The sequence below is a fragment of the Lepisma saccharinum genome, chromosome 6, assembly GCF_977018435.1.
Source record: "Lepisma saccharinum chromosome 6, izLepSacc3.1, whole genome shotgun sequence".
Taxonomy (NCBI): Eukaryota; Metazoa; Arthropoda; class Insecta; order Zygentoma; family Lepismatidae; genus Lepisma; species Lepisma saccharinum.
The window spans coordinates 71,638,839-71,665,616 of record NC_139234.1 but is presented as its reverse complement, the minus strand read 5'-3'; the positions used below and the strand labels follow the sequence as shown (position 1 = coordinate 71,665,616).

The 26,778-nt window shown below is 38.6% G+C and overlaps 1 protein-coding gene across 1 annotated transcript in view; it reads left to right on the top strand.

The window, feature by feature from the left end:
• The first annotated feature begins 3,097 nt into the window (after positions 1-3,097).
• Mondo (MLX interacting protein mondo) overlaps positions 3,098-26,778 on the top strand; it is a 151,067-nt gene continuing 127,386 nt past the window's right edge. Inside the window, exon 1 of the mRNA XM_083124124.1 lies at positions 3,098-3,517. Coding sequence (XP_082980250.1) covers positions 3,195-3,517 — 323 coding nt within the window. The 5' untranslated portion in view covers positions 3,098-3,194. The remainder of the gene's footprint in view (positions 3,518-26,778) is intronic.

Here is a 26,778-nt window from a genome sequence, read left to right as displayed (position 1 = left end):
AATTACAAATTCCACGGCATCTTCCACACCCGGCAACAACTTCACGACACATCCTCGACACATCATGTTGTAGCAGCAGCAATAGCACGTCGGAAATAGATTTTCGTAGAAAACCACATGCATTCGCATTAAAATGGATCAAAACTACATTCCCGAACATCAACAACGCTACAGAAAATGATTTGCGTAAGTACTTTCTCCTGTAAATTTGAAGAAATCCGTCAAAGTGTTACCCAATATTTTTTATTGTCAGCTCATATTTTGTAACAAACTCGTCAAAACAAATTGTCACCAATGCATACATAAACTGCTATATCAGTCATCCCTATTTATTCAAGACAGTCCTTTCTCTTTAATCCTGTCAGTAGACTGGGGTTGTAATGTTAAAATGTTAGATTTTTTTTGTCAGCACAAATTCTGGAATGTCTTTTTTTATTATTATTATTATTATTATTATAAGCTGCTGATTTGAATCATTAAGTTAATTCTAATTTTAAGTATGCCAAACTAAATATATACTTTTATGAATAATTTGAATTCCCTGGGTTTTTTTGGGGTATTTTTTTGTTGGGCATATTTCAGAAATACAGTATGTAACATTCTTATTCGTACACACGGAGTTTCAAAGAAAATGCTTTAATATCTGAAAGGAAATACACTCTTTTGAAATTGTTTCTTTACAATTCAATAACTAATATCATTAGGAACATAAAATCTTACCCAAATTCTGTATAACCAATGACAAAAATAAATTAAATGAAACTGAAAGAGAAACATGCCATTTTTTTGTACAACTTTTCTATTCGTACACTTAATAACATAAAAGAAAAAGTATATTCAGAGCAAATTGACTGACAGTTCTAATACTTTAATGCGTATCCTTTGGCTTTAATTACTGCTTGACACCTGTACTTCATAGAATTAACCAGTTTCCGACATGTTTGAGAGCTTATTTTATTCCACTCGGCTTGCACAACAGGTTTCAACTCTTGTTTGGACTTGACGCCTGCTTTATGAACTCGCCTCTTCAAAATTGCCCATAAATGCTCAATGGGATTTAAGTCTGGACTTTGAGCTGGTGTTTGTAGTAGTTTGGGCACATTCCATATTAGCCAATTCATGTTAACTCGTGCCTTATGCTTACTGTCATTGTCTTGTTGGAATCTGTAGATAGGCGGCATGTCCATTTTTTGGACAGTCTGCTTTACATTGTTCTTCAATATGTCCAAATAGAAATATGCATCCATGATACCATCAATACTGGATGGTACCAACACCTTTGGACGACATACAGCCCCAAATCATTAAAGACCCACCACCCTGTTTAACTGTTGGAACTGTGTTAATGTGATCATTGTATTTATTTATTTTTCTCCAGAGCCTATTTATCCCATCTGACCCGTATATATTAATCTTGGACTCGTCTGACCATATGACACTATCCCAAAATTCCTGGACCTTGTGGATGTGTTCTTTCGGAAATGAAAGTCTATTCCTGCGATTCAGCTTATTTAAATACGGTCCCTGTCGTGGTATTCTGCCATCATGGATATCATATCCATGCTTCCAGAAGGTACGTCGGACAGTTTGATTGGACATCATCTTGCCAGCAACATTTTCTACTAACGGTCGTAACTGAGGAATACTTAGTCGGGGGTTTTCTCGCACTCTTTTTAAAATAAAGCGTTCATCACGTTTATTCAACCGTCTCTCTTTTGGTTTTCTCGGCACATTCTGCGTTGAACCTTCCTCTCTAATTTTGTTTACTATGTATTGAACTGTGGAGTGTGATTTATTGACTGTTTGTCCAATTTTTCGTAACGAATAACCTCTAAGGGCCAAATTTATAATAACATCCTTCAGATTGGAACTAAGTTCCTTCACCTTGCCCATTTCGAATACGCTGATAGATAGACGATAGGCCTACAACAATACCTACGCCAGCATTCCGCTTGACGGGGAGCGTGCCTGCATGTTCAATTCTCTTTTCACACAAATTATATGCTCTGTTTATACACTTTGAACATACATTTTTATTGACATTTGTTGGTGAAACCTTCATTAACATTAATTTCCAGGTACATATGAAAATGATTATTTTTGCTAGTAGATATGACATTTTTTCCTCGGAAATTCTATGTGTACGAATAACAATGTTACATACTGTAGGTGAATAACTTTTTCTTCTTTTTCAACGTTTACTTCAATGAAAGTCTAGTCTAAATCAGTAAGAATTCCACTTAATGGTTCTGAAATTTGCAGACTGTTGACAACAGCTGCTTCAATGGAGAAATGAAAGAACGAAATAGATTACTGCACTCTTAGATTCTACCTTCAAGGGTTTCATCTTTGAACAATATGCTCAGTGGAGTAACTTTTAAAAAAATATTTGTGTGTTCTGTCTCCAATGTTGTAATTTGTTTGAAAATACAATGTTCTAATACAGACATATTATTTGGATTAAGATTTTCTGTACTTGCACTTTCAGAATTTTCATTTCTTCACAAAGTTTTGGAATACTAGCAGAACAGTTATCACGTTCGCACCTTAAAGTAAGTTTAAATACTGAAAATTATCGATGAATACTAAATATAAATAATTATAATGGTACACATATCCTCAGATGGAGTACTAATTTTTCCAAAAATAAAAGTCCTTATTTCACGTTCTAAAAATTACGTAGTTTTGTGTTTCACCGTTTACACCATTTTTCATTTGACAGTTTATAAAGTTCAGTAAGAAGACAACACATACCTACGCATGCCTAGTCATAGAGAAAATTAATGACAATTTGTTTAAATATGCGGATTCTCATGTTTGCAATATCGCTATATTTACTTTCGCTTTGGTCAATTACACGCACATGTATATTAAAAACATAAAGTGCAGATACATTGACATTTCTTTTTCTATTTTTTTTGCCTATTGTCAGAAACACAGAGGGATCAGTAAACAAAATAAAAATATATAATTTTACCTTCGGTCATTTATGTGCGCTAATGTGCGAAATACGCGATTCATTTGTACCTTCAATAGTTCCCATTTTCACCGCAGATAAGCGCCACAATCTAGAATTGCGCATTCTCCTTACATTATGGCTACTGCCCTGATGTTGGTTAGTATCACTTGTGGATTACTTACTCGTGGAAGGAAAACGTGTTTGTGTTTGTGTGAGTTAATGTGAACAGTGTTCAATGCAGTGTAGTCCGTGTATGTTTCGACAGGTGTCAATCATGACACAAGGGGCTCTTGTCCCCAACATGTCGAAAATGTCCGGAAGGGAAACCATACACTCTGGTCATTTTATGGTATCCCATGTAGATAAAGATGATCAGGATGAAGAAGATTTACTCGGAGTGCCACTTCCTGATGAAGACAGACAAAATCCCGACCCAACAAGTGACCTTCTGATCTCTCAACCATCGGCAAGAGATGGCAGATTTGGATGGAGATTTCAAGAGCTGACGATTGATTCGTCACTTACGAAACTGTTTCAGTGTATGTCCTTAGCATACAGGTAAGAATATTTTATTTCGTCTCAAGTCATTTTCAATTTTTCATGCACAAGAATAAGTACAGTGTGTAACATGTTTTTACATTTAAGTTTCAGGACTATGAGGCAAGATACGTGTTTTATTTTTCAGGTTGTACAAATTAGTACTGCCAAGAAAACCATTGCGGCCCAAGTTCCTTTTGTTTTATTGCGATTTCATCATGCTGCGAATGCAAGTTTTACATGCTTCGATTTCGATGTACGTCTGTTAACACATACTGCGGAGTTTTGGCGATTACTTAAAGTTTTGTTCAATATATGCTTTCGTGGTTAGGTTAGGCAGGTTAGGTTTGGTGGTTCCCTTTGCATTAAAATAAAATCCCTAAATGCATTCTACTGAGGTTCCGATTTACTTCTACATTCATTCCCACGCTTCTACGATATTTACTGTCACTTGTTGATGGAGAGTATCTTGTCTATGAGAAGTGCCTAAGGTAATTTTTGAAGTTTTTTTTTCAACATAAATAACTTTTTTTTCTAGTCCAGACAGTGCTCATTACTTTAAGGAAAGTTCAAATTTCGTGTGACAATGATTTCCAAAATTCTACAATAATTAGTCTTTGTGCTAGGAGAAATCATAAAGCAATCGGAACCGTTACCCTACATGCTATTCTCACCACCTGGTGAAAATAGTCTCAGTCTTAAATAGTTAGGGTGAGTAGTAGTGCTTAATGCATGACATAAATACCTAAGTTATAGCTTATTTCTAGTAACCGTATGTCTCCCATAAAGACTACAGATCGATGTTAATTTCACATTTAATTTTGTGGAGAAACAAAAGTTATAAGTTGCAATTATTTACTTGTATTCATGCAATTCAAGCTGACATCAGTATTTCAGGTGTGTGTGTAAATGTATTGTCTCTATGTCCAAAATATTAAAATAATGTTATAAAGTGTACCAATCAGTGGCGTATACTGGGTTAAAAACCTGGGCTATTGCATCATATCATAGTGTTCAAATGGACAAAAATTTGCTGGTGGGGGTGTTTTTGTATATTTTAACTCATTTGGGGGTGGCGGGTTGAAGTGATGTGACTCTGTGATTAAAAATATATACCTCATAAATAAAACATGGAAATGTACACTGTCAGTAAAGACAGGATTTCATGAATTTCATTCTTATTTACATAAATAAGAGGCCCATATTGTGAAATATTATCTAGGCCTAATACGAGAATAAATATAAAATTTCAACCTACCTATTTTCACGGTTTTATTTTTAAGTTCGAGTACTCCTTGTTGGCGCAGTGGTAACGTCGTTGCCTTGAAACTAGGGGGTTCCGGTTTCGATACGTGGTGGTTTTTACACCACTTTAACTGTAGGTGCGATGCCCATTAGCTTATCTGTTCATAAAGTGGACATACAAAAGAAATCCTTGGAGCTTATCGTCATTTGTAAGCCGAATAGACAGCTTGTTAATTATGTCACTCATTTCAGTCACTACACAACACAGCACATATCATTCACAAAAATACAATCCACTCACTACTGTATTCACACACTGCCTCTAAATAAATTCCACGCACCAAGACCACTCGACGCAATCTAGACTAGAACTGGTCCTTGTCATTTCGGTAATTTTTAGATGCAGTCATAAACCATTCCTGGTCAACCAACAATTTTCTACTCCCCTCTGTGTCTCTAGTTGTTTGAAGGTCAACAACCTCTTTTTCAACTTCTCTGCAAGCCTTCAATGATGTTCTTGTCCCTTCCATATACCACACTTTCTCCTTGCCTGCGATAATTTCCCGTTCCTGGGAAAAAATGGTTTGCAACATTGACCCAGACTGTTGAGGAAGTTAGAGGGTTTTTTCCACCACCATATGCAACCCTGTTCCCTCTCCTGTAACAGTTTGGCTCCATAATTCCCCAATCCTGGGGAAATTACATGCTGGGAAAAATTGGTTTGCAACATTGATCGGGTGATCTTTGTGGTAGCCCTGTCACGTTTGCCCATCACCCCCATGGAGTTTCCTGCCGACACTGGGCCAGCCACCACGTGAATTCAAAGAAAGCGGGCAATGTTTCCAACTCCTAAGAAATTAGGTTCATCATCTTATTGAAATGAACAATTTTATGCACATTTTCTGATAGATATTTGTTTCTGTATTTTGGTCACTGAGTCTGGGCTTCGCAGATAGCCTAGATAGCCCCGAATATATGCCTCTGGTACCATTATTGAGGGAGGAGGCTTAAAAGGATTTTTTACTTATTTAATTTGTGACACTGTATGCTGAAGACAGGTCTTATTAGTTGATCATTGTGTATTCTTTTGATTGATGACCATTATCTCAAAATATTTTTGAGGTAGTTTTTTCTTATTAGGCAGTGAGGTTTTACCTTACTCCAAAAATGTTTGAGAAAGTTTAAGTTGTGTGGTCAACAGAAACTCTCAATCAAGTTTTTAACCACCTGATGATGTGGCAGATGTAAACTGCAATTATTTTTTTTTTACATGAGGACAGTGAAAAGGAGAGGGGGTATGGGAGTCAGAAAATTTATCTTCCTTCTATCATTTTCAAATTACAGGAATCACTGTTTGGGAGGGCACAACAGCATTTATCAATTGTTGCGCCCTTTTGTGTGACTTCCAATTCATACCAAATTTGTTTGGCAATTGACTTTCTTAAGATCCCCATTTGTAAAATTGTGCAAGATGCATTCTTATAATTTTTGACCTCGTATATTGTAGCGAAGCTATTGTTAAGGGTAGTCATTGTACTAATACTGGGGAAACACCAACCAATACTACAGCCCTAATATACTTTCAATACAAACTAGGTCTTTTGTTATTTAGGGTGGAAGGTTTGAAAATTGAAACATTTTTATTATTTTTCAGTTATATACAGTTTGTCACACTGCTCCTAAAATCGATTTATTATTCCAGCGGACTCTTTAATTCAAACTCCAAGGGGTAAAAAAAAATTGAATTAACCAAAACGTGCATCCTTAAAGATGATTCCCAGGAAAATTTACATGTGTTCGAATTGCCAAATTATCCAAGTTTGAATTAAAAGTACTATAAAGTAGTGTTGTTGCTCTTCCAAATAAGAAAGAGTCTTTTTCTCTGTTTTCATATAATTTCAAAAATACACATTTCTGCTCTGTTCTTTGCAGACCTGTAACTGTGTCTGTATACCCTATCACATGGATTTTTTTCAATTAGATCATTGATAGTCATGGTACACATTTGAACCTTACCTGCCTGATTTGTAATAGAATGAACCGTGGAATTTTTAGATTTGTAAGAATTTGCCTCTGCACCCTTGTCATTCTTAGAAATGCCATGGTTTTATGCATTCCAGTAAATTTTGTTCTGCATCTCACTGTTATACATGTATCTCCTAACAAAGTGAATACCGAGGCATGACGTTCGAAAAATGAATGCAATGCCTCACTCAGGGTAAGGGGGATACACCTTCCCAAGCCCTGCACCCTCAAATAGAAAATTTATTTAATAGCCTTCTGTAACATATATTGTTCATTCTAAGTACAGTATTACCAGCAAGTTAGGAACGCAAGCTCTTGACTTTTCTTATCTGCTTTTGAATTTATGATAACCTTTGAGTGATGTCCTTGCCAGTTCTGCTAGGAATTGATAAGCATAGAAAGAAATCTTCAAGAGGCAAAATGTGCTGTCTTTTGTGACATTCATTTACTTTCTTTGTAACCCATGTTCTTACCATTGGTGAGATAAGAGTCAACAGTGATTCAGGTGTATTATCCTCCACCATGAGAAGTACCGGTGTCAGGTTCAAATAGGCTGATATCAAGACTGAGTTTTAGGTGTGATCCAAGCCACTGAGCCAATTACCTCCCTCTTGAATGCAACCCAGAACTCCTTGATTAGAAGGCAAAATTATCAGCCACTATGCTATTGAGGAGGCCTCGTGTTTGCAAAGTCTAATCATCATTCATCCACATCATTGTGATTATCCTGAGGAGCATAGAGATTACTGAAATGAAAATTGATAACCAGGACCAGCAATTCATTGATTTTCAGGAATTATTGACACTAGAAATGTGGTTTCTACTTGATTTTTTTTAATGACGTGAAAAGTTAGTTGTGTCAGTAATTGTCCCAAAACATCTGAAACTAGACACCCTCAGTTCAATTCCCGGTAGAGGCACATTGCACAGTAGTTCAGATCCCACTTTAAAGTATGGGACCAGTCCCAATTAACCTATCTGAGCATAACATGGACTCAAAAACTAACCACAAACGTAGCATTTTATCCTTGTTTTGAACGCCTTTGGTTGTATTTATGAAAGTGATATTGTGGAGATATGCGTGTTTGCTAGCAATAACACCTACTTTATGTCGTCTTGTTTTCTGTGACTGTTATATGGAACTATAGAGGGTATCCAAATTGCAAAAATAAGATTGTTTGATTTGGTTTATTTAACCTCGCTTTTCTGCCACCTTTGGCTGATCGCAAAGGTGAGGATGGGTGATGATATGATGAAGGGACACTCGCAAAGAACTCTCAGGCTGGGATTCCAACTGCCGTGGCAAATACAAGGAAATGACATCACAGCTTTGGTCTATTTTGTGTCATGGGTTCAAACAACTTTGTGGTCATAATAAGTTGCCAGAATAATATGTCAAGAAAGGTAAATACCTGCCAGAGCTTAGGACTTTTCAAACAGTCTCAAATAAGGCGAGGATTTTCACAAAATCTGAAGAATATCCTGAAATTCTACATGAATTTCTTCTCTACCCCTCCCCCTTTTTTAGCCAGAATGACCAGCTTGAATAGTATGTAACACATAAACGAGAGGCCTTCCTTTCGTACAGATAACTGTGTTGACAAAAAGTTATCTTGCCTTCCTCTTATGTTCATGTGTCTGGCTATTTCTGGTATGGAGTAAATAACGACTACAAGAATCAGTGTGAAAGTGATGGGCTGTTGTAGAAAGCAGAGGTGCTCTTCTTTTTTTTTTCAGTATTCAAATGCACTACTAACTTGGAAGTGCATTAATGTATTTTGACTACATCAAGTTGACCATTGGGCATATAGTGCACTTCTATGTGTAATATCTCTTTTTTTAATGTGAATAACATTTCATATCTCTTTGCATTACAGAAAAAAAACACATTTTATTTGGTTCATTTTTGTGCCTCTGACATTTTGCTTTGAAGTGGAGCCCCAACGAAGGTTTAATTTTTGAAAGAATTGGAACATACAAAAAAGCTCAGAATTTCATGCCTCGCAGGTCCAATCCTTCTCGGTAGTGGAGAGTGGCTAATCTAGTCAAGGTTTCTTCAGTATTGTCATGCTTCCTCTGCCCAAATTTGGGCTTGATCACTCTTATATAAAGCAAACAATAGTTACCGGCAGACAAGTTTTTATCCTTTTCAAAATCTCAGCTTCTTACTCCATGCTCCATTTTCCAAGGTGACGTTCGTGGTTATTCTTGGCGCCGAAATTTGTTTTTGAGGTGGCTGGATTGAAATCTACTCGTGCCAGGGCCGCCGTTAGGGAACGCGCCTCCCCTGTATTATGAAAAGTGAAAATATAGATATCATCCGTGTTTCGTAAAATTCTACGCTAAATCAAACAGTTATTAGTATTATGTAATTATTATATATTGTTCGTATTATCCCCTTTTACCATCACTGAAATCTTTAAATTTGACACCCTGCAAACCATTTTTCTTCATGACTTTTGCTGATTCAGATCTTGTTTCTGTCCTAAAAGCCCTAGAAAATATATCCTTTGTTTTCAGCCATGTACAGCAAATTTATTGTTCAAAACCGACGGCCACTCACCTGGGTCTATAAACAGAACTAATCTATCATCTGGTGCAGAAGATGAAATACACTCTTCCTTGCAAATTGTTTCTACATTGCCACCTGGCACACAGAAGAGTTAAATTTAAGATCACCACCGCCATTGGCACTCACGGCTGCGACTATATCACCACCAACACTAAACCCTAGGATTTCGCCATTATTTCAGTTTAACGATCGTGACGGAATTTGAAGCAAACGGTATTTAGAGGCAGTGAAAACTTTTCGAAGGCACCTTTCTGGCTTTTTAAAAACGCGTCTCCCGTTCTTTCCTTTTTTATAGCCTTATAGAATCCTGATTAAAATTTATGAAATTTATCCCGTTCCCTAGACATTTCATTTCTTCCCATGATCGCGATTCTACCCACCCGCACTACTGCCTCAAACAAGAATGACTTCATTGACTTGAAACTTGTTGACACTTTGGCATAGTTGTAAAATCGGGCAAAATCTGCAACGCCCCTTCTCTGGGAGGGTTTGTGAGAAAACAAAAAAAAAAGTGTCTCCAGATCTTGATTCATTGGGAGGATATGCCGACCCAAGGGCCGTTGACCTGCTCACCGCCTGCCTTGATAGGCCTGTTTATAAAGCTTTTTTTTAAAAAAAAATGATAGAACTGTAAAGTTTGACGTCAGAGGGACGAAAGGTCGCCGCAGAAAAAATAGGACATGCCTGCTTAGAAAATGAAACAGGGCGGTAGCAAGGCAGAGAGCCGTCAGCCTCCTCTGAAATTTGGTAAAACTGATTTATAAAATTTGTTTGCAGTGACAGGTGAAAATTTAGACAGCAGCTATTATTTTTGCTCAAAACTTGATAAATGTCAAATTCACAGAATGAAAAGGATTAATATCACATTCGTTCATCTGATTTACGAGTCGCAGTCAAAGTAGGGGGAAGTAAGTAGCTTCAGATAGGAGTAGGAACAAGGCCAAGGGGTGTTTGCAAGATATTGGAGAAAAATTATATGCATTTGAATGATATACTACATTTTGTGTCCTATATTAATTTATGAATCCCTGAGAGGATTTTTTGAGAACTCTATATTTGGATCGTAGGAATAAAACTGGGATGATATTAATGATGCAAAGCACTGAACGTATCCATAATTTTTAAGTTGTTCACATTAATGCTATGCTCTACAAACAACTCCAGTCCTCTGAGACCCAGAACGGGTCAAACAACTTTTCCTTGAGTAACCCGTAGTCTGCGCATCGAGTCCCATCGCCGCTGTTTTCCGGCATAAGTAGCTCTTCAATTGTCCTCACGATGATGGGTTAACACCTAAATTTAGGGGGTTCCCATCGGGACCGCTCACACCAAAGCTAGAGCGCTAACCACTGTGCTACGTGCGAGCCCCCTTTCCAGTAATAGATATGATTGGATTTGTTTTACGCTAAAATAACTGTTTTCTAATTTCATCTACCATCGTCGTCACGATCAGCGCAAAGAACAGAAAAGTGCATCTTTTTATCATTATGGTGCCCATTTGCCTACTTGTTTTAGAAGTTTTTAGTGCTGCAAATCCCCACCCATACTCATTACTTTCTTAAACGAGAGCATTACTAGATTTCCACTAATGAGTACCAAACTCTTCGGAAGACAACTTTCATCTTGCCGCCAGAGAAAGCCTGCTGCGGTTGTAAACAGGAAGGGTCGAAAAGAGCCCAGCGGACCTTCACCTTGAGGAACTTGGTGCCGACTATTCTTTTCTCAATTTGGCCAGATTGTAAGTTCCAAGAGCGCGGAGCGTCACACCCTCAAATTTGTTGGCCCTCAGCTTGAAGAGTAGAAAAATAACCATTTTATGGTGTCTGTCCTCTGTCGAGCAATAATATATGATGGGAAATGGAGGAAGGATGGATTCACAAATACGACGCTGTTCCTATTCGGCGAAATTTGACTGATGGCTTCACAAGAATGGACATACAGTTGTCCGTTACGAGAAATTCAAGTTTGTTATAGCAGAATTTTTATATTCACAGGAATTATGCTTTTCTTCCTTTTCTTCTCTCTATTCGAATACAATATCGTTTGCACGTACAAAAAATGAATGAATTACTGATGTAGAAGCGCGAGGCCCTGTGCGGTGGCACGCGTCGCACGCCCCTAACGGCGACCCTGACTCGTGCATTCGCCACAACTTTTGCTGTAAACGTCATCTTTTAGTATGACCGACGTTTTGTGTTAATGCTTAAAATGCATGCAGAATTCTTATCTTTGTGTCCACATGTACGTTTTCGAGGACAATAAATGGAAATACGCCATCGGATTTGTTGGAGACAAAGCATCTACCTGTAAACACCATTCTTTCAAAATGACGGATAATGATTTTTAGTAAATTTGTTGTTGGTTCTTCAGATAGATTTCAGCTTCATTTTAGTTTCGAGTTAGCCAGACGCATAGTCAAGATTTTTTATTAGGTGGGACGTAACCTGCCATAAAGTGTGTTGGAAAATTATCAGGGATAAACAGTACTGAAATAACAAATTGCAATATGCACTATATAGTCAAAAGTCACCGGACACCCAAGTGAACGTGGTGGTAGTCTGGGGCTGTTTTTTTTGTTTGGGCTCGGGTCATTAGTTTTAGTCAATGGCAATATGTGCAACAGTGGCGTTTTTGTGGACATTTTAGACAATAGCATGGAATGGGCCCTTTTCTCTATCAGCACGATAATGCTCTTGTCCATAAAGCAGGGTCCTCGTGGTTTGAGGACAATGAGGTGGATGTGCTTAGAGGTCCGACTCGAGCCCCAAACACCTTTGGAATAAACTGGAGCGTCGGTTGCGTGCCCGACCCACTCGACCGTAAACCACACATGAACTATTCACGAGGTTGTTGGAGGACGAATGGGAAAAATTACACCAGGAATATCAGAACCTAATGGAAAGCCTGCCCCGAGGAGTAAATGCTGTAACAATAACGAAGTGAGGTCCGGTGTCTTTGGAATGAACATCACTGGGTGTCTGGTGCCTTTTGGTGGCTATATAGTGTATATGTCACTATGTATATCAATATGTTGCTACTGTATTAATTATAGGACTGCTTCGCCAAAATGTCACGAAACACATTAAACACTTCAAAACTGTAATTTGGCAAAATTTTTAGGAGAGCGCCTGTAAGCCCATGCCTCGCTACGCACTTTTGTAGTAGTCAAGAGTTGTCAACACTGATACAGTGTGATGAAACGTTGTAGATGAGCTGCATGTTCCGTAACTGGGTTTGCTGTGATAACTGTACCTCTCGACCCACCACTGCATTGCAGTTCCTTATGGAAATAACTTATTTCGCAGATCAAAGTATGATGGAAGAGCGTCTGGGGACCCTTGCCCCGTGACCCAGGCTCCTCAGACGAAGCCTTATCTCTGATTTTCGATGGAAGAGCAAGGACTTTCATCAGGAGAGGTCACTTGCACATGAACGACGCAGATGGAAGCCTTTAATGGCGTCTCTATTAACGCCTGAAATTACTGCGGTTGTCTCAAAAACCTGAAATCGGTCCTTAGCTTCGTTATTCAACCTGGGTACAAAGAAAAAATGAAAGTAGTGTGCCCTTGATGACTAGAATATTTCATATATTGTGTTAGGCACTTGGCAGAACATTGTTAATTGTAAGAAGCGTGCAAGGTACTTCATTCACATTTCCTAATCAGTTGAAATGAAGGTTAATTCTATTTCACTTGTGAACGGCCATTCTTCGTCTTGTTCTGATCACCATGTTGTTCACGTCTACGCGTAGATGTTGACTTGTTTATGCTTAGACCATCACCGGTTCTGAGCCACGGGCCATGTGATATGCATTGATCTCGCATTTCTTTCTTTCTCCCTCTGTATCGAGGGTGCCAACCATGCCCGGGCCAGGGTTCGAACCCAGGATCCCTGTTAATTTTCATTTATTACTGTACCAATTTGATATATTTCGCGTTGTATTTTCTCTTAAATTACGTCTCCAGAATGTAGCATTGCACTCGTTTCAGTGTTTAGCCCTGACATTTCATGGCGTGTATCTGTTACCATCGAATTATATGTTGATAAAAGAATAAAGTTTCAGAGTTTACATGTATTTATGATTATACAGGGTGATTCAAAAGTCCCAGGGCACCTTTTTTTCTCTGAAAAGGATGCGGTAATAGCAGATAAAACTTTACCTGGGTACATCGGGGTAAGGGGCCCATGTTTGAGGGTGTTTCCGGTAGATGGCCGCCATATTGTATCGAGGTCAAATTTTTCAAATGAAAAGGGGTCCATGTGCGGGTAATAAAGCACATTAGAATTTTCCAAGAAATGCAATGCTGTAATTAGTTTTGTGGTAGCTGTGACGGTACAAAAGCTATTGACACTGAAAGTTGCAATATCTTAGCCGTGTAACAACAGACACCCTAAAAGGACTCGAATTTCTCACAGCACCGTCGCGTCTTTGATTGCCAAGTTTCGTGAGACAGAAAGTGTGGCAGACAAGCCGCGCAGTGGCCATCCGAAAACAGCGATTAACGAGGTAACGTTCCCCAGCTCTCAGGATCACCTCAATCCTCTCTTGCAGTGTTAGTGCCCGTTACCTGCAACAAACAGATGTAGAAACTTTCAGTGTCAATAACTTATGTAACGTTACAACTATCGCAAAACGAATTAGAACACTGTATTTTTTGGTAAATTCTAATGTGTTTTGATACCCCACATGGCCCCCTTGCCATTTGAAATATTTGACCTCGATCCAATATGGCGGCCATTTCCCGGAAGCACCATCACACATGGGCCCCTTACCCCGATGTACCCAGGTAAAGTTGAATCTGCCATTACCGCATCCGTTTCGGAATAAAAAGGATGTCCTGGGACTTTTGAATCACCCTCTTTATACACCTGATTCATGATTATATGTCATTATATCATTTTTAATATTATAAATTTGTATTTTGTTATTTAGCGTTGCTGTTCTCCAACGTTTGGCTCATCGCGACGATGAGGATAAGGGATTAAATTAAATGAATGCAGGGACACTCACGAGGCCGATACCAAAGCCGGAATTTGAACCGGAAACTTTAGTGGCGAGATCGAAAGTCGACCATCGAGCCGGCTATTATTCAGTTTACACAGACGGACTGGTGTGTGTGTGTGCGCTCGCTCGCTCGCAAAGTCATGACGATCCTAACGCTATCCATTACAGTTTGCCAGTTGCTAATTGAGTTTAAGTGCGTCGCTCAGAAACTCAGAACGGCTCACGAGTCTCGAGTGCAGACGATGGCGTCCTTGGTCCCCATGACGACCTTGAATCCGTTAGCTGTTATTATCTAAACACTTTGTTCAATGGTTTTCGTATGTGTCGCCCCTATAAGGAGAAGAACTAACTTACCTTACCTTTTGGTTTTATTCCGTGTTCGAAAGGTGGATAATGAAGACATGAAGTATGGACTTCTCCAAAGTAACGTCATGTGCGGCGTTGTAATAAGCAATCAAGTTCTGATATTTCCTCCCCCCTCCCTCTCTCTCTCTCTTTTTCACACACACACACACACAGAGAGAGAGAGAGAGAGAGAGAGATACAGTGTGTCTCGCTACAAGGCGACAAATTTTTACAGCATGTAGACGACATTTTCTTGTTGACGTTTGTCGTTCGGTGCTACGTGCCCTCAAAAAACGTGTTTTTCTATCCTGTATCCGTGCAGCCATGCGATACAAATTCACGGTTGCCACTGAATGTGTATGTGTGTAATACGGCGACATCCTGTGTGTGCGTGTGTTTCCAAATGTCTAAACATCTATACAGTGGAACTTCGGTTTTACGTTTTTTCAGACAACTAAGAAAAACTGAAAACCAGGAAAAAGCAAAATCCAGGAATTTTTTACGGTATGTTGCTAAAATAAATAAAGAACTAAATTGTTCATTTGGTTCACTCTACCCAATGGGGGTGCAAGAATTCAGTCAGAACGTCAACGAAACAGAAAACAAGGTCTGCTGCAACATTAGCGCAGTTACATTCCTTAAAAACGCATAGAATAAAAGAAAAAGTAATAAATAATATCGATGGGCAATTTGTATCTATAATCGTCATTATTGAGACGATCTCCGTTTTAATGAACGGTGGCGTATCGAGCCCCGCGTGACCTGGTGTGTGACACAAGCTCGAATTTATGTGGACGCTAATGGACCTTTATGTACTGTACGATTATGTTAACTGATGAAACTGCACAAAGCACATGATTAGAAAGAAGGAAGATTGAAGCAGAATTGCCTGTCACACCAAACGCGTTAGTGAAGAGCTAACGTTTTCATTCTCCGTAAGAAATACGTGGAAGTGTCAACACATTTATTAAATATATTTTAATAACATTTATCTGCCCTAACAATAAACTTATAGATTCTCTGGTAACCACAACATGAGGAGAAATATATAACATAGAGATCCCATTTTTTTACTTGCTCATCGCTTCAGGAAATTTTACCCTATATTTTATGATCACCCTGTGTGTATTTATATTTACATCGAACAAACAAGGAGGGCATTGACATGTGTAAGGAGAGCAAGACAGCAAATTTGGCACATTACCCCGCAAACAACCTGTGTAGTGTAAAGACTAATGTATTCCTTTGTTGTAGCACACGCTCCTTCTACTGAAATGTCTGCGTCTGCCGAGAGCTCGATTTCCATGTCAAGCTGCTTCGCTTGTTTACGTACCGTTCCAGGTTGTTTATCTTGCAAATTATTTTAAGCCCTCTGCTTATCCTTAATCTTAAACGAGGCAAGTGTTGACACACAAGCAACGTACTTCTTGGCGGATGCAGGCTTTCTTTGGATGAGCATTTTTTACTTTTGAGTATTTATATAACTTAAAGCAGTGGTTCTCAAACTGTGGTACGCGAACCCCCAGGGGTACGTACATCAACGACTTGAAGGGGGTACGCGATCAGTTCGGAAGAGAAATGTCGAGAATACCCACACGACAACATTTTTGCTGCAGGTGTGTAGGTAGACCTGACTTCATTGTTTCAAACTTCATAGCTTTAAAAGCCAACAGGAAAATAAGGCTGATTTTGTCAATGACACTCTTATCTTTGTTGTTTTGAAATAACATACTAGTTCGAAATCTGTAATAGACTAAATTTGGAGCCGAATCTCCGCTTGAAAGTTTTAAATGCACAACCAGACATCAAGAAACTGTGTCAGGGTATTCAGGCACATCCTTCTCACTAGAAACTCTGAGGATTTACAATAAAAACTCCAAAATTGTGCTTAACACATTGTTTACAAACTTTTTTTTCAATAACTCTGAAAAATTATGTGAAAATAAAAGTTGTATATACTTCTTAGCATACAAGTGTTTCACATTTTTATCATACAAGTGTTTCACATTTTTATCATACCAAAAACGCCTCACCAATCAGGCAGCCCAAAAATTTCCCTAAAATCCGTTATTCGGAGAAAACCTATGCTGGGGGTACATTAGACGTTTAGTCACGACTAAAGGGTACAATGAGAAAACGTTTGAAAACCACTGACTTAAAGGATGCTGGCCCCAGATTTACTGGGTACGAAGCGATTGATTCAGTGAGAAAGAATAACAACTTCCGTGGCTTGGAAGTTAGCAGGCTAAGGCAAACGAGGGTTGTTTCATATGTAAAGTAAATGGCACACAGATGTCAGCACTAAAAACGAAAACATTCTACCGCCATTTTGTTACATCCTTCAGACGATTACTCTACAATCTGGCGCTATTTCTTTGCTATATTAACTGATCTCTATTGTTTTACTGTAAAATGATGCATCACAGCCATCTTTATTTAGAAAGAAAAGAACTGTTATCTAAGGAAGTTTACTTTGTGTTAAAATGCCAGTGTTGTATTTGATAGACTTCCAGTGGTGGGCGACATTCCAGTAACTACTCTTGAAGCATCAGTATATTATATGTATAGCCCCCCCTCCCCCAATCAAAGATTAGTAACCAGAGAGGGAAATATAGTTGGAAGTAGATGGACCAACTTTTATGTTGCAGCCTAACGACGCATATTGAAAAATAATAAAAATGTCAACACCCTGAAGTCAACAGGTGTCAATCAGTAGAAATGCATGGCTAAATATCGACGAGGGTGCCGAAGAATGGCTTTTTGATCTATCCTGTAACATTGCTTGTAATGAAATACGAGGAGTAGTCTTCTAGTTCAGGTATATTGCATGTAAGCTTTTAAATTGCTCCCGTTACTGGAGAAAGCTCGGTGTCGCCTAGTTGAGTCCTCGTGCTTACTGCTGGAGGAGTCAAGTGGAATTCTCTATAAAAGAGAAAGTAATAGAGATGATGTGCTTTCATTAATATTTAGGTATTTATGCAAAGCGATGAAATTTGTACATGGCAAATATGATTAGCCGATAATGAAAATCTTTATTATTACAAGTGTATTAAATGTTTGATGTATTTAGTTGAACAATTTTTTTTTTTTTTTTAATGAATGAATCTCATGTATGTATATGCATACCCGCGTTCATTAAAAAGCTTGTTCAGTACGCAGCTATTACCTACCATATTTGCTTTCGAGCCAATTTCTAGTCCATACTTTTATTTTTTAATTTTTAATAACAAGCAGTAATTCTCCTACAACGTTCTTTAAATTGCTCGTCCATTGTCTGCTCTGCGGAATATCTTGTGGAAGCAAAATTATACCGACAAGTATGGTAACAAGTATCATGTGAGGGAAAACTAGAAGATGGGTAGCCAGTCCTACTGGAAATCCAGTTCCGTGTGATTAGGCCTTAAGTTTTAAATCCGTGCTTTGAAGTCAAAACACGGCATTCCTTAGAAAGGAAACTCTTAAATGCCCGTGACCAAGGCATTCCTGATCGTTTTGCAAGGATAGGTGGACTCATGATCTGGTTGGTAAAAACCAAACCGGTTTCATTGGCTTGCCTTGGTAACAATGCATATTTCAGGGTCACGATTTCTTCAATTAGTGCGAACGGCAGACGAGAGGGAATTGTAAATATTTGGTGTCCCAATTTAGCAATCTATTTCGCACCTCATTTCCTTTGATACCGTACTTCGAAACTTGTTGCGATTTCATGTCTGTGCTCATATACTAAAATGTCAAGTTGCAATCAAGGGCAGGCACCGGCTGTGAAATACAATATGTTTACGTTCACTACGTGACCGAATTTGCCGCTCAAACTGTCTACTGAACTGGAAATGAGCTTCCTTCGACGAGACCTCTGTTGGGTTTCCAGTTGGGATTTGGCAGTCTGATCTGAAGGCTCTGCCAGTGAGTTCTCTTCCTCCCCTGAAAAAAGTTAAACGAAACTAAATTTGGCCCTAAAATGCATTCACCGCGCGCTATTTACGAGTACCTTACAATACATTTTATCTTCACCCTAAAACTAATCGCTCCCATTTCAGCTGGAGCCACTACGAGATGTGCCCCCCACCAGGAATCGAACCCAGGACTTCTGTTAGCTGTTGCTTTACCAACAATTAAAAATCGCATTAAAAACAGGCTGTGGGTTGATGTAATCATCATCAATGTTCTGGTGTTTGTGTGTGCCTGCGAGATGTACATAAATCCTAAAGTTGGTGACCTATCCGCCGAAGCTTCGTTAGCCTGATTGAATGCAGTTCAGGATGCACTATGTGAAAGATAAGTTTCCTTCCCTTTTACACCCCAAAACTAAATTGAGCATTGAGAGGGGGCTTGCCCTCCTCCTCCTGTAATTTCACTGACTTTTTTTGCATTCCCTCTGTTCAGTTCTTGTTGCAAAACTTAGTGTCCAAATTAAATTCTTATCATTCCCAGAAATAGTCACGTTTATATAGATCTCAGATAACCCTCAGATTATTTTTATCACCACAAACGCTTATCACAGGCGATAACTGCGCAAGGGGAATTTCCCAATCTAGGAAGAAAATCAACTGGATGCACCATAAAGTAGAAGACTGCTTTCTTGTTGTAAGTTCATCGGTTGATTGATGTATATGTATATACAAACACGCGCCAGCGAGATATAGTTATATATTATCCGGATTTCTGCTCGAAACTGCAGATAGGTAAACAAGACGCCTAAAACGATAAGAAAAGGCACGATATTATGAAGTAACTAACGAATTACTTGTAAGGCACGTGTAAGAAAGGATGACTTTTTCGAGTAGTAGTAATTCGTTAAATTTTTTATGTAATGAGGAACTTACATTTACGTTTTAGTTTAAGTTTCTTTTTAACGTGAAAGAATGGGCGAATTGCGAAGAAAATGTACTTTTTGGCTAAAAGCGCCGCCACTGCATGTGCCTCGAGTGAATCATACCTCCCAAGGCTTGGAGCGTGAGACCATGCATGCAATCTGCGACAGTTCCATGGATGAACAGCAATCAACAAAATTATGTCTTCGTTTTCAATAGTTTCGCGATTACGTAAGTCGATTAAACTATTGATAATATCTAGACAACAGTGAAAGAAAACTACAAGGAAATTCACGTCAATGCTCTAGAAGGAATTCTAAGCTGATGTAGTTTTTCATATTTTGGAATATCAAAGATTTTTTTCCAATGGAGGAAAAGTTTTAAAAAATCGCCCATTCGGCTGACAAAGGTCCAGTCGAGCCTTAACGAAGATAATTAAGTACTGAACGCACAAATTGAGAAAGGAGCTATTAGAAAAAAATCAGGGAAAGCTGGAAAGCTTTATTTTCCTAAAAGAGTTATTAACAAATTAATTTTGCACCTCTGTACCACCCCAGATTTGGACGCCATCTTGGAAAAATGGCCCTAACGACCTTTTTTTTTTAAAGGATATCTCCTACGCGGTAGTATACCCCGTCATTCACCAGTTTCTCAACTTTCACACATGTCATTTTTTACTAATATTCTCGGTTTTTCTCATTACGGGCATACACAAACATCCATGTCCTAGCCGGGATTCGATCCCGGTACTCCTGGCATTGCAGCGCGCTGTGCAAACCACTCCGTCACGAATGTCGACAGGACTGAGCTATCACGGCTCATACATTTAGAATAGGCATTTTAATATGAAATAAACCCTCAAGTTACTTTGCAAGAAATTTTTCTTGTCTTTCGCTGTAGCAAAATGGAGCGGGAAAAAAGAAGTGAAATCACTCGCTCCTCTAGCGTTCTAACGGTACTTCCTATAACAAAAATTCACAGAACCTTTTTTGTAGAGAATTTTATGTCGATTTTTTTTGTCATAACCTCTTTTGCTGTAAAGTGTATTCCAAGCGAGATATTTTCAAAAAACTTACTTTGGGCGCCATTTTTCATAGATGGCGGTCAAATCCGGGGTGGTACAGAGGTGCAAAATTAATATATTGTTAAGAACCCTCTTAGAAAAATAATAAAATTTGTTCCAGCTTTCCCTGATTTTTTTCCTTATTGGATCCCAAAATTATCCCTTGTTGACTGGCCTATATCTCTCACACGGGTAAGGCTGCAGTTGCGCTACGTAACAAAAACAACAAATATGCCTCCCCCATCGTGAATCGTGTTTTGTAGAAAGTCAACTGTATCGTAAAGCTGTCTCGATTGTGACTAAGAGGAACCAAAAGTGGGTGTGCGATTTTACACGAACTCCAAAGACGTCTGTCTGCTTTCCTTAGTTCTTCAAGAACGAAAGAGCCCTCTATCGGAAAAGTTATGAAATAGTCGTTATATGATTGCAGTATGAAACCATCAATTTATCTGAAGGTAGGAGCATTTAGGGCTTATAAACCGCAATGATCGTACAAAAAAAATATTTTTTCGTAAGAACCTTTTACATCTTTAATGACCAAACGTTTTTAATTTGCTCAACGTTTCAATTACATGTATCTTGCTCAGAAGATAAGACTACAATAAAATCCAATGTCAGTAAAGAAAGATAATTGATAACAATGTTATAAAAGCACAAGGCAATATGCTTTTGAAAGCAGCCAGTAAAAATACAATTGTAATGTCAATGATGTTGAGTAATGTTCAGTCTTCCCCGACGACCTAGTGACAACAAATGTGATGCACAGTTTACCTCAAAAATACTGTCAAGATGTTTTCAAGTGTTTTTAATGCACGCTGTTAGATTGCAAATTTATGACAATGCTCATTTTAGTAACCACCATCAGAGCCATCTATTGATGTAGTGTTCGTTTATAAGTTCTTGGACAATGGTAAACTGATTGGTTCCAAATTCCACGTAAGAGCAAACGTTAAGATAAGATGGGCGGTCAGCAGAGTGAAACCGGTAAACAGCGGAAAACTGTAAATATTGCATATGCAAATAAATGTGGGAATGCGGGAAGAAAGATGGTGTCCTGTCTATTAACGAGCAAAGCATATTGGAGATTCCGCACCGAGCGACATGCCGCCTCGTTTGTGTGTGCCCATGTCAACAACGTAAACTACATGAAAAATTAATTTGTAACGCTATTGTGAATTACAAGTGCCATTTTCAATCGTGTTTCTTTCCAGCGGAAACTTTTCTTATTTACAAAAATAATTTTTCACATTGTTTCTCTTTCAATCAACCGTCAACGGAAGATAAAGTTTAAGAAGGAAAATGGTGACAATTGTGAGGTAAGCTTATTTTTTCCATCAATATGGAAAGCAGTCCTTCGTAATTGTAAAGACGAATACACGGTTCTTCTAACCATTCTTCAAACATTAGAAGCAAACAATAATTCTTGTATACCAAGGGGCTTCTCCGATGGCGCAGTGTCTTCGCGTTGTAATCAAAAGGGCCCCGGGTTCGATACCCGGTGGAGGCACGTAATGGTTCGGATTCCAATTTAAACTGTAGGCCAGTCCCGATTAGCCTTTCTGTACATAAAGTGAACTTTAAAAGCAAGGCTATTTTCGATTCTTTTTAGTTTTGTTTTAAGATATGGATTTTCCTGATGTCCTCTCCGTATTAGCGATTTTATTTCAATTCACGAGCCTCACTTTGCGGAAAACAGTGAACATCGTAGAATCGAAATTTGTCGGGTGTACGATTGAATCTGAGTTTCTTGTAAAGGCTGTTTTTTTTAAGAGTGATAGAACTTTCGATAGGGATAGCTGTCATTTGTTTTGTTTTGATGACATGTTGTTTTGTCATTTCAGATCAGTGAGCATTGACAAATAATCATGGAAAGACTGACGCCGCTACAATGTTTACAAATTGTGTAAATATATTTCCAAAATCAATGTTCTGTTCGCCAAACGTATAGAGCACTTCGGAAATATCGGTGCATTGGCCTCCAAGATCATGTGACCTAACGCCACTGGATTATTTTCTTTGAGGATATGTAAAGAGTCTGGTTTATGCTGATAAACCAGCAACAATTGACGCTTTGGAAGCCAACATAACTCGTGTTATTGACATACGTCCCCAATTACTTGAAAAAGTGGTTCAAAATTGGACTGATCGAACCCGGTTCATCACAGCTAGTCGTGGCGGACATATGTCGGAAATTATTTGCAAAAAGTAAATGTCAGAAAGTTATCTTTCAAATAAAAACACAATTAGCTTCAAACTTAATTTTTTATGTGTTTTATTTCAATTCAAAGTTCTATCACTCTAAAAAAAACACCCTATACTTGATAACACACAAAGTGTGTGGTTCGAAGTACAAGAACACAATAGTTTGTATGTATTGCATAATCACCCTCAATCCTCATAGTCGCGGTTAACCAACGTGGTAGAAAATGCACGTAAAATTATACACACGCTTACACTCCACGATTGTTTCTACAAATTCAGGGACAGGAAATTGTTATTTACGCGTAATAATCCCCGTTGGTTGTATTTCAATTGGATTTCTCCATACCATTGCTTACGTGCTCTGAAGGATGTCGGCCTTTGGTAATGTTTGTCCACTGTAACCTTGCGTTGTTTGTGTTCGTTAACTTTGTTTTCCGAGAGTTGACGGGAGACCTTTGTAATGCGCAGTTTGCTAATACGATCATTAATGACCACGAATGTCGATGTTGTTACTGGGAAGTGGTGTAGCGTATACAGGGTGGCGACAGACCTGGAAAACCTGGAAAACCGGGAAAAGTCAGGGAATTTGAGGTGTCAAAAAAAGTCAGGGAAATGTCAGGGAATTTCGTCATCATTGACTTCGAACACTCTGTTGACGAAAATTGTTATAACTCGGGCACTATGGGAGCAAGCTACTTCGGATAACTTTTGTTTTGCAGCTAAAACATCAGTGCATGCAACGGTGTACAATTTCCAAACCGGACCGAGGAAGGGGGTTTTGGGGGGCACGTCCCCCGAATTTCAATGGAAAAAACAAAAATCTGGAGTTTGCCCCCACTTCTCCCGCTATTTTGGGAAGAAGTAGCAAACTTTAGTATTATTTTCAAAGAATGGACACTTCTCAAGAGAATGAAACATGTTTTATGTTCTTGGGTGCCATACAAGTTGAATAATAAGCCAATTTTTTTTTTAATTTTTTTTTTTACGAAAAATAACTATTTGCATTTTTGGAGGAAAATTGTTATAACTCGGGTACTATGGGAGCAATCTACTTCGGATAAGTTTTGGTTTTCAGCTAGAACATCAGAGAATGTAACGGTGTACAATTCAGAACGCTGAACCGAGGAAAGGGGGTTTGGGGGGAGCGACTACCGAATTTCAATGAAAAAATAATAATTAAAAATCTGGAGTTTACCCCCTCTTCTCCCGCTATTTGGGAAGAAGGTGCAAACTTTAGTATTCTTTTCAAAGGATGGACATTTCTCAAGAGAATGAAACATGTTCCATGTTCATTGGTGCAATACAAGTTGAATAATATGCCAAAATGTGATTTTTCTTTTTTTTACGAAAAATAGGTAATTTGCATGTTTGGAGAAAAATTGTTATATCTCGGGTAATATGGGAGCAATCTACTTCGGATAAGTTTTGGTTTTCAGCTAAAACATCATAGCATGCAACCGTGTACAATTCAGAACACCGAACTGAAGAAAGAGGGGGGGGGGTTGTGGGCGCGACCACCGAATTTCAATGAAAAAACAACATAAAAATCTGGAGTTTACATCCTCTTCTCCCGCTATTTTGGGAAGAAGGCGCAAACCTTAGTATTCTTCTCAAAGAATGAACATTTCTCAAAAGAATGAAACATATTTCATGTTCTTTGGTGCCATACAAGTTGAATAATGAGCCAAAATGTGAAAGAAACTCTGTTCGGAAATGTGGCATGGATATGTTGCAGAGAGCGGGGGGGGGGTGAGGTTGGTCATCAATATGAATTTCCCAGGCTTGCTCCAGACCTGTGTCCGAGTTTCCACACAAACATAAGAGTATGAAGGTCCAAAAAGCACATTCATTTCGTAATCAGCACCATGATACCATATGGTATCATCGGGCCAGTACGACCTTACTCTGATGATACCATGGTTGGTATCATCGGAGGAGTAAAGGTTAAACCTCTAAATATTATGTTATTATGTGGAAAATGCATTGAATTATCATTTTTTCTTGTCCGTATGGGAGTAGTAAGGGGACCTGTCGACAGATGGAGGGGATAAGAGCGGGTGGCGCCGTCCGATAGTTGTCGGACATCGTAGTAAGGCATTTTGTTGGGCAAACTGAAGGAACATGGAAACAAATATGTTCCATTGATACATACGATTTTTGTTGAATATCGCCACCCGACAAAGTATCTCACTACAACATGCAACAGAAATTGAATGGACTGAAACATCCAACAAAAATCGCATGCATAAACAAGAAGAGCTTTAGACTGAAAATATGCTGCTGGAATTTTATTACTCTTCTGGCTCACTTCACCTTATTGAATGTAGCAGTGCTTGCGAAGGCTTTCTTTTATAATCCTGACGTATTACTGGTTTCGCACAAGTTAACATACGTTTACAATGACATTGCAATATTCTTAGATATCAAGAAGAATCCAACCAAACGGGATATATATTAAATACTATCACGAAAAAGTGAAACATAAAACTGCATTGGTGAACGTTTTAAAAATTGGCAAGTGCATGCTCCCAACCTCAAATATACTGCAACACTAGTATTGCAATGAAATTAGCGCCACTCTCTGTCCTGTCTGTTTAATCTCGTGAGAGATGGTCTTAAATCTCTCACTGAGTGAAGTTAATGTCCAATATTATGAAATAAAATACTAATAATAAATACGTAAATATTCTAATATCATATTTACTCAAATTATTCAATCATAACAGCAAATCACTTTCTTCAAGAATTGACTTTTCTCTGCCAGCCCTGCTAAATTTTCACTTTCCATCTACGAGGGGTGGCCAGAAAGTAATTTCCAATTACTAGGTACATTGATTTTTTGCAAACTCCAAAACCGTGAAAAATGGTAATTGCTGCGAAATTATGTTTAGGAATGTGCAGTGATGTCTGGACACATTTTTCGCCCATTCGAAATATCGAAATAATGCGAATTATAGGCATTTTTAGCGATTTTTTTTTTAAAGAAATGCCCTAAAACAATGAAAAATTCCATGAAATCCAACACCCTTGTCTTTTCTAGGCCATGTTTGTGTACATAGAACATGTAAGTTTTCCAACATTTTACTCAAGAGTAAATTATAGAGTTATACGTACGTGGAATAATTCCGACAGCCACATTAAATCATTTATTTCCCACGATTTTTTCAACTTCTATCAAAACCATTTGCATCACAGAGCAAAGTGGCAGGGTTCTAACAGGAGATCGAGTGTGTATCTACCGTCAGACGGGAGCCACATCTTCGAATTTGTCGCACGAGATATGTTTTGAATTACCAAGCTAAGTGCGGACTATCGGCATTTGTCGAGTGAGTAATAATGGAGCTCAGTCGTTAGGGCATCTGACTACTATGTGAGAGACCCGGGGTCGATCCCCTGCGGGGGAGAACCGGGATGTTTTCCACCTATTCAAACTGCTCCGGCGCCCACCCAGCATCATATGAAGCTGGTACCTTGAGGAAACTTTGAGGGATAAAGGTAGCCAGGAGTGTGGTGCTGATCACATTACCCCCAACTTCAGCCGTGATCAAGAAAGTGTGGGGCCCTAACTCCACACCAAAATTCCATTATCTAAAATCCTTACCTTAAAATTAATAAAGGGGTATGGAAAATAACTTTCCCAAAATAACTTTCAAGATATCAAACTCTCGCGAAGAGGCATAAGCAATGTGACTTACAATTTGAAACAGTAGTTTAAAAACACCATGAAGGTATAATTTTAGATATTTGCCAGAAAATGTGCTAAAATGAAAATGTGAATTTTGGGAAAAATTTTCGGCATAATCACCACCGTTGTTCTGGCATGTGTCGTAGCATGGCACTAAATTTTGTATGCCCATGGTATATGTGTCTGACAGCAAAGACTGGAACTATCTTTACAGCAATGTAGCTGTCAAATCGTTGCCTTGCCAGAAACCTCTTCAGTTAAACAAAGAGATGAAAGTAGGTACATTCAAGGCCAGCGCTGTACAGGGAGTGGTCTAAGATCTCTCACCT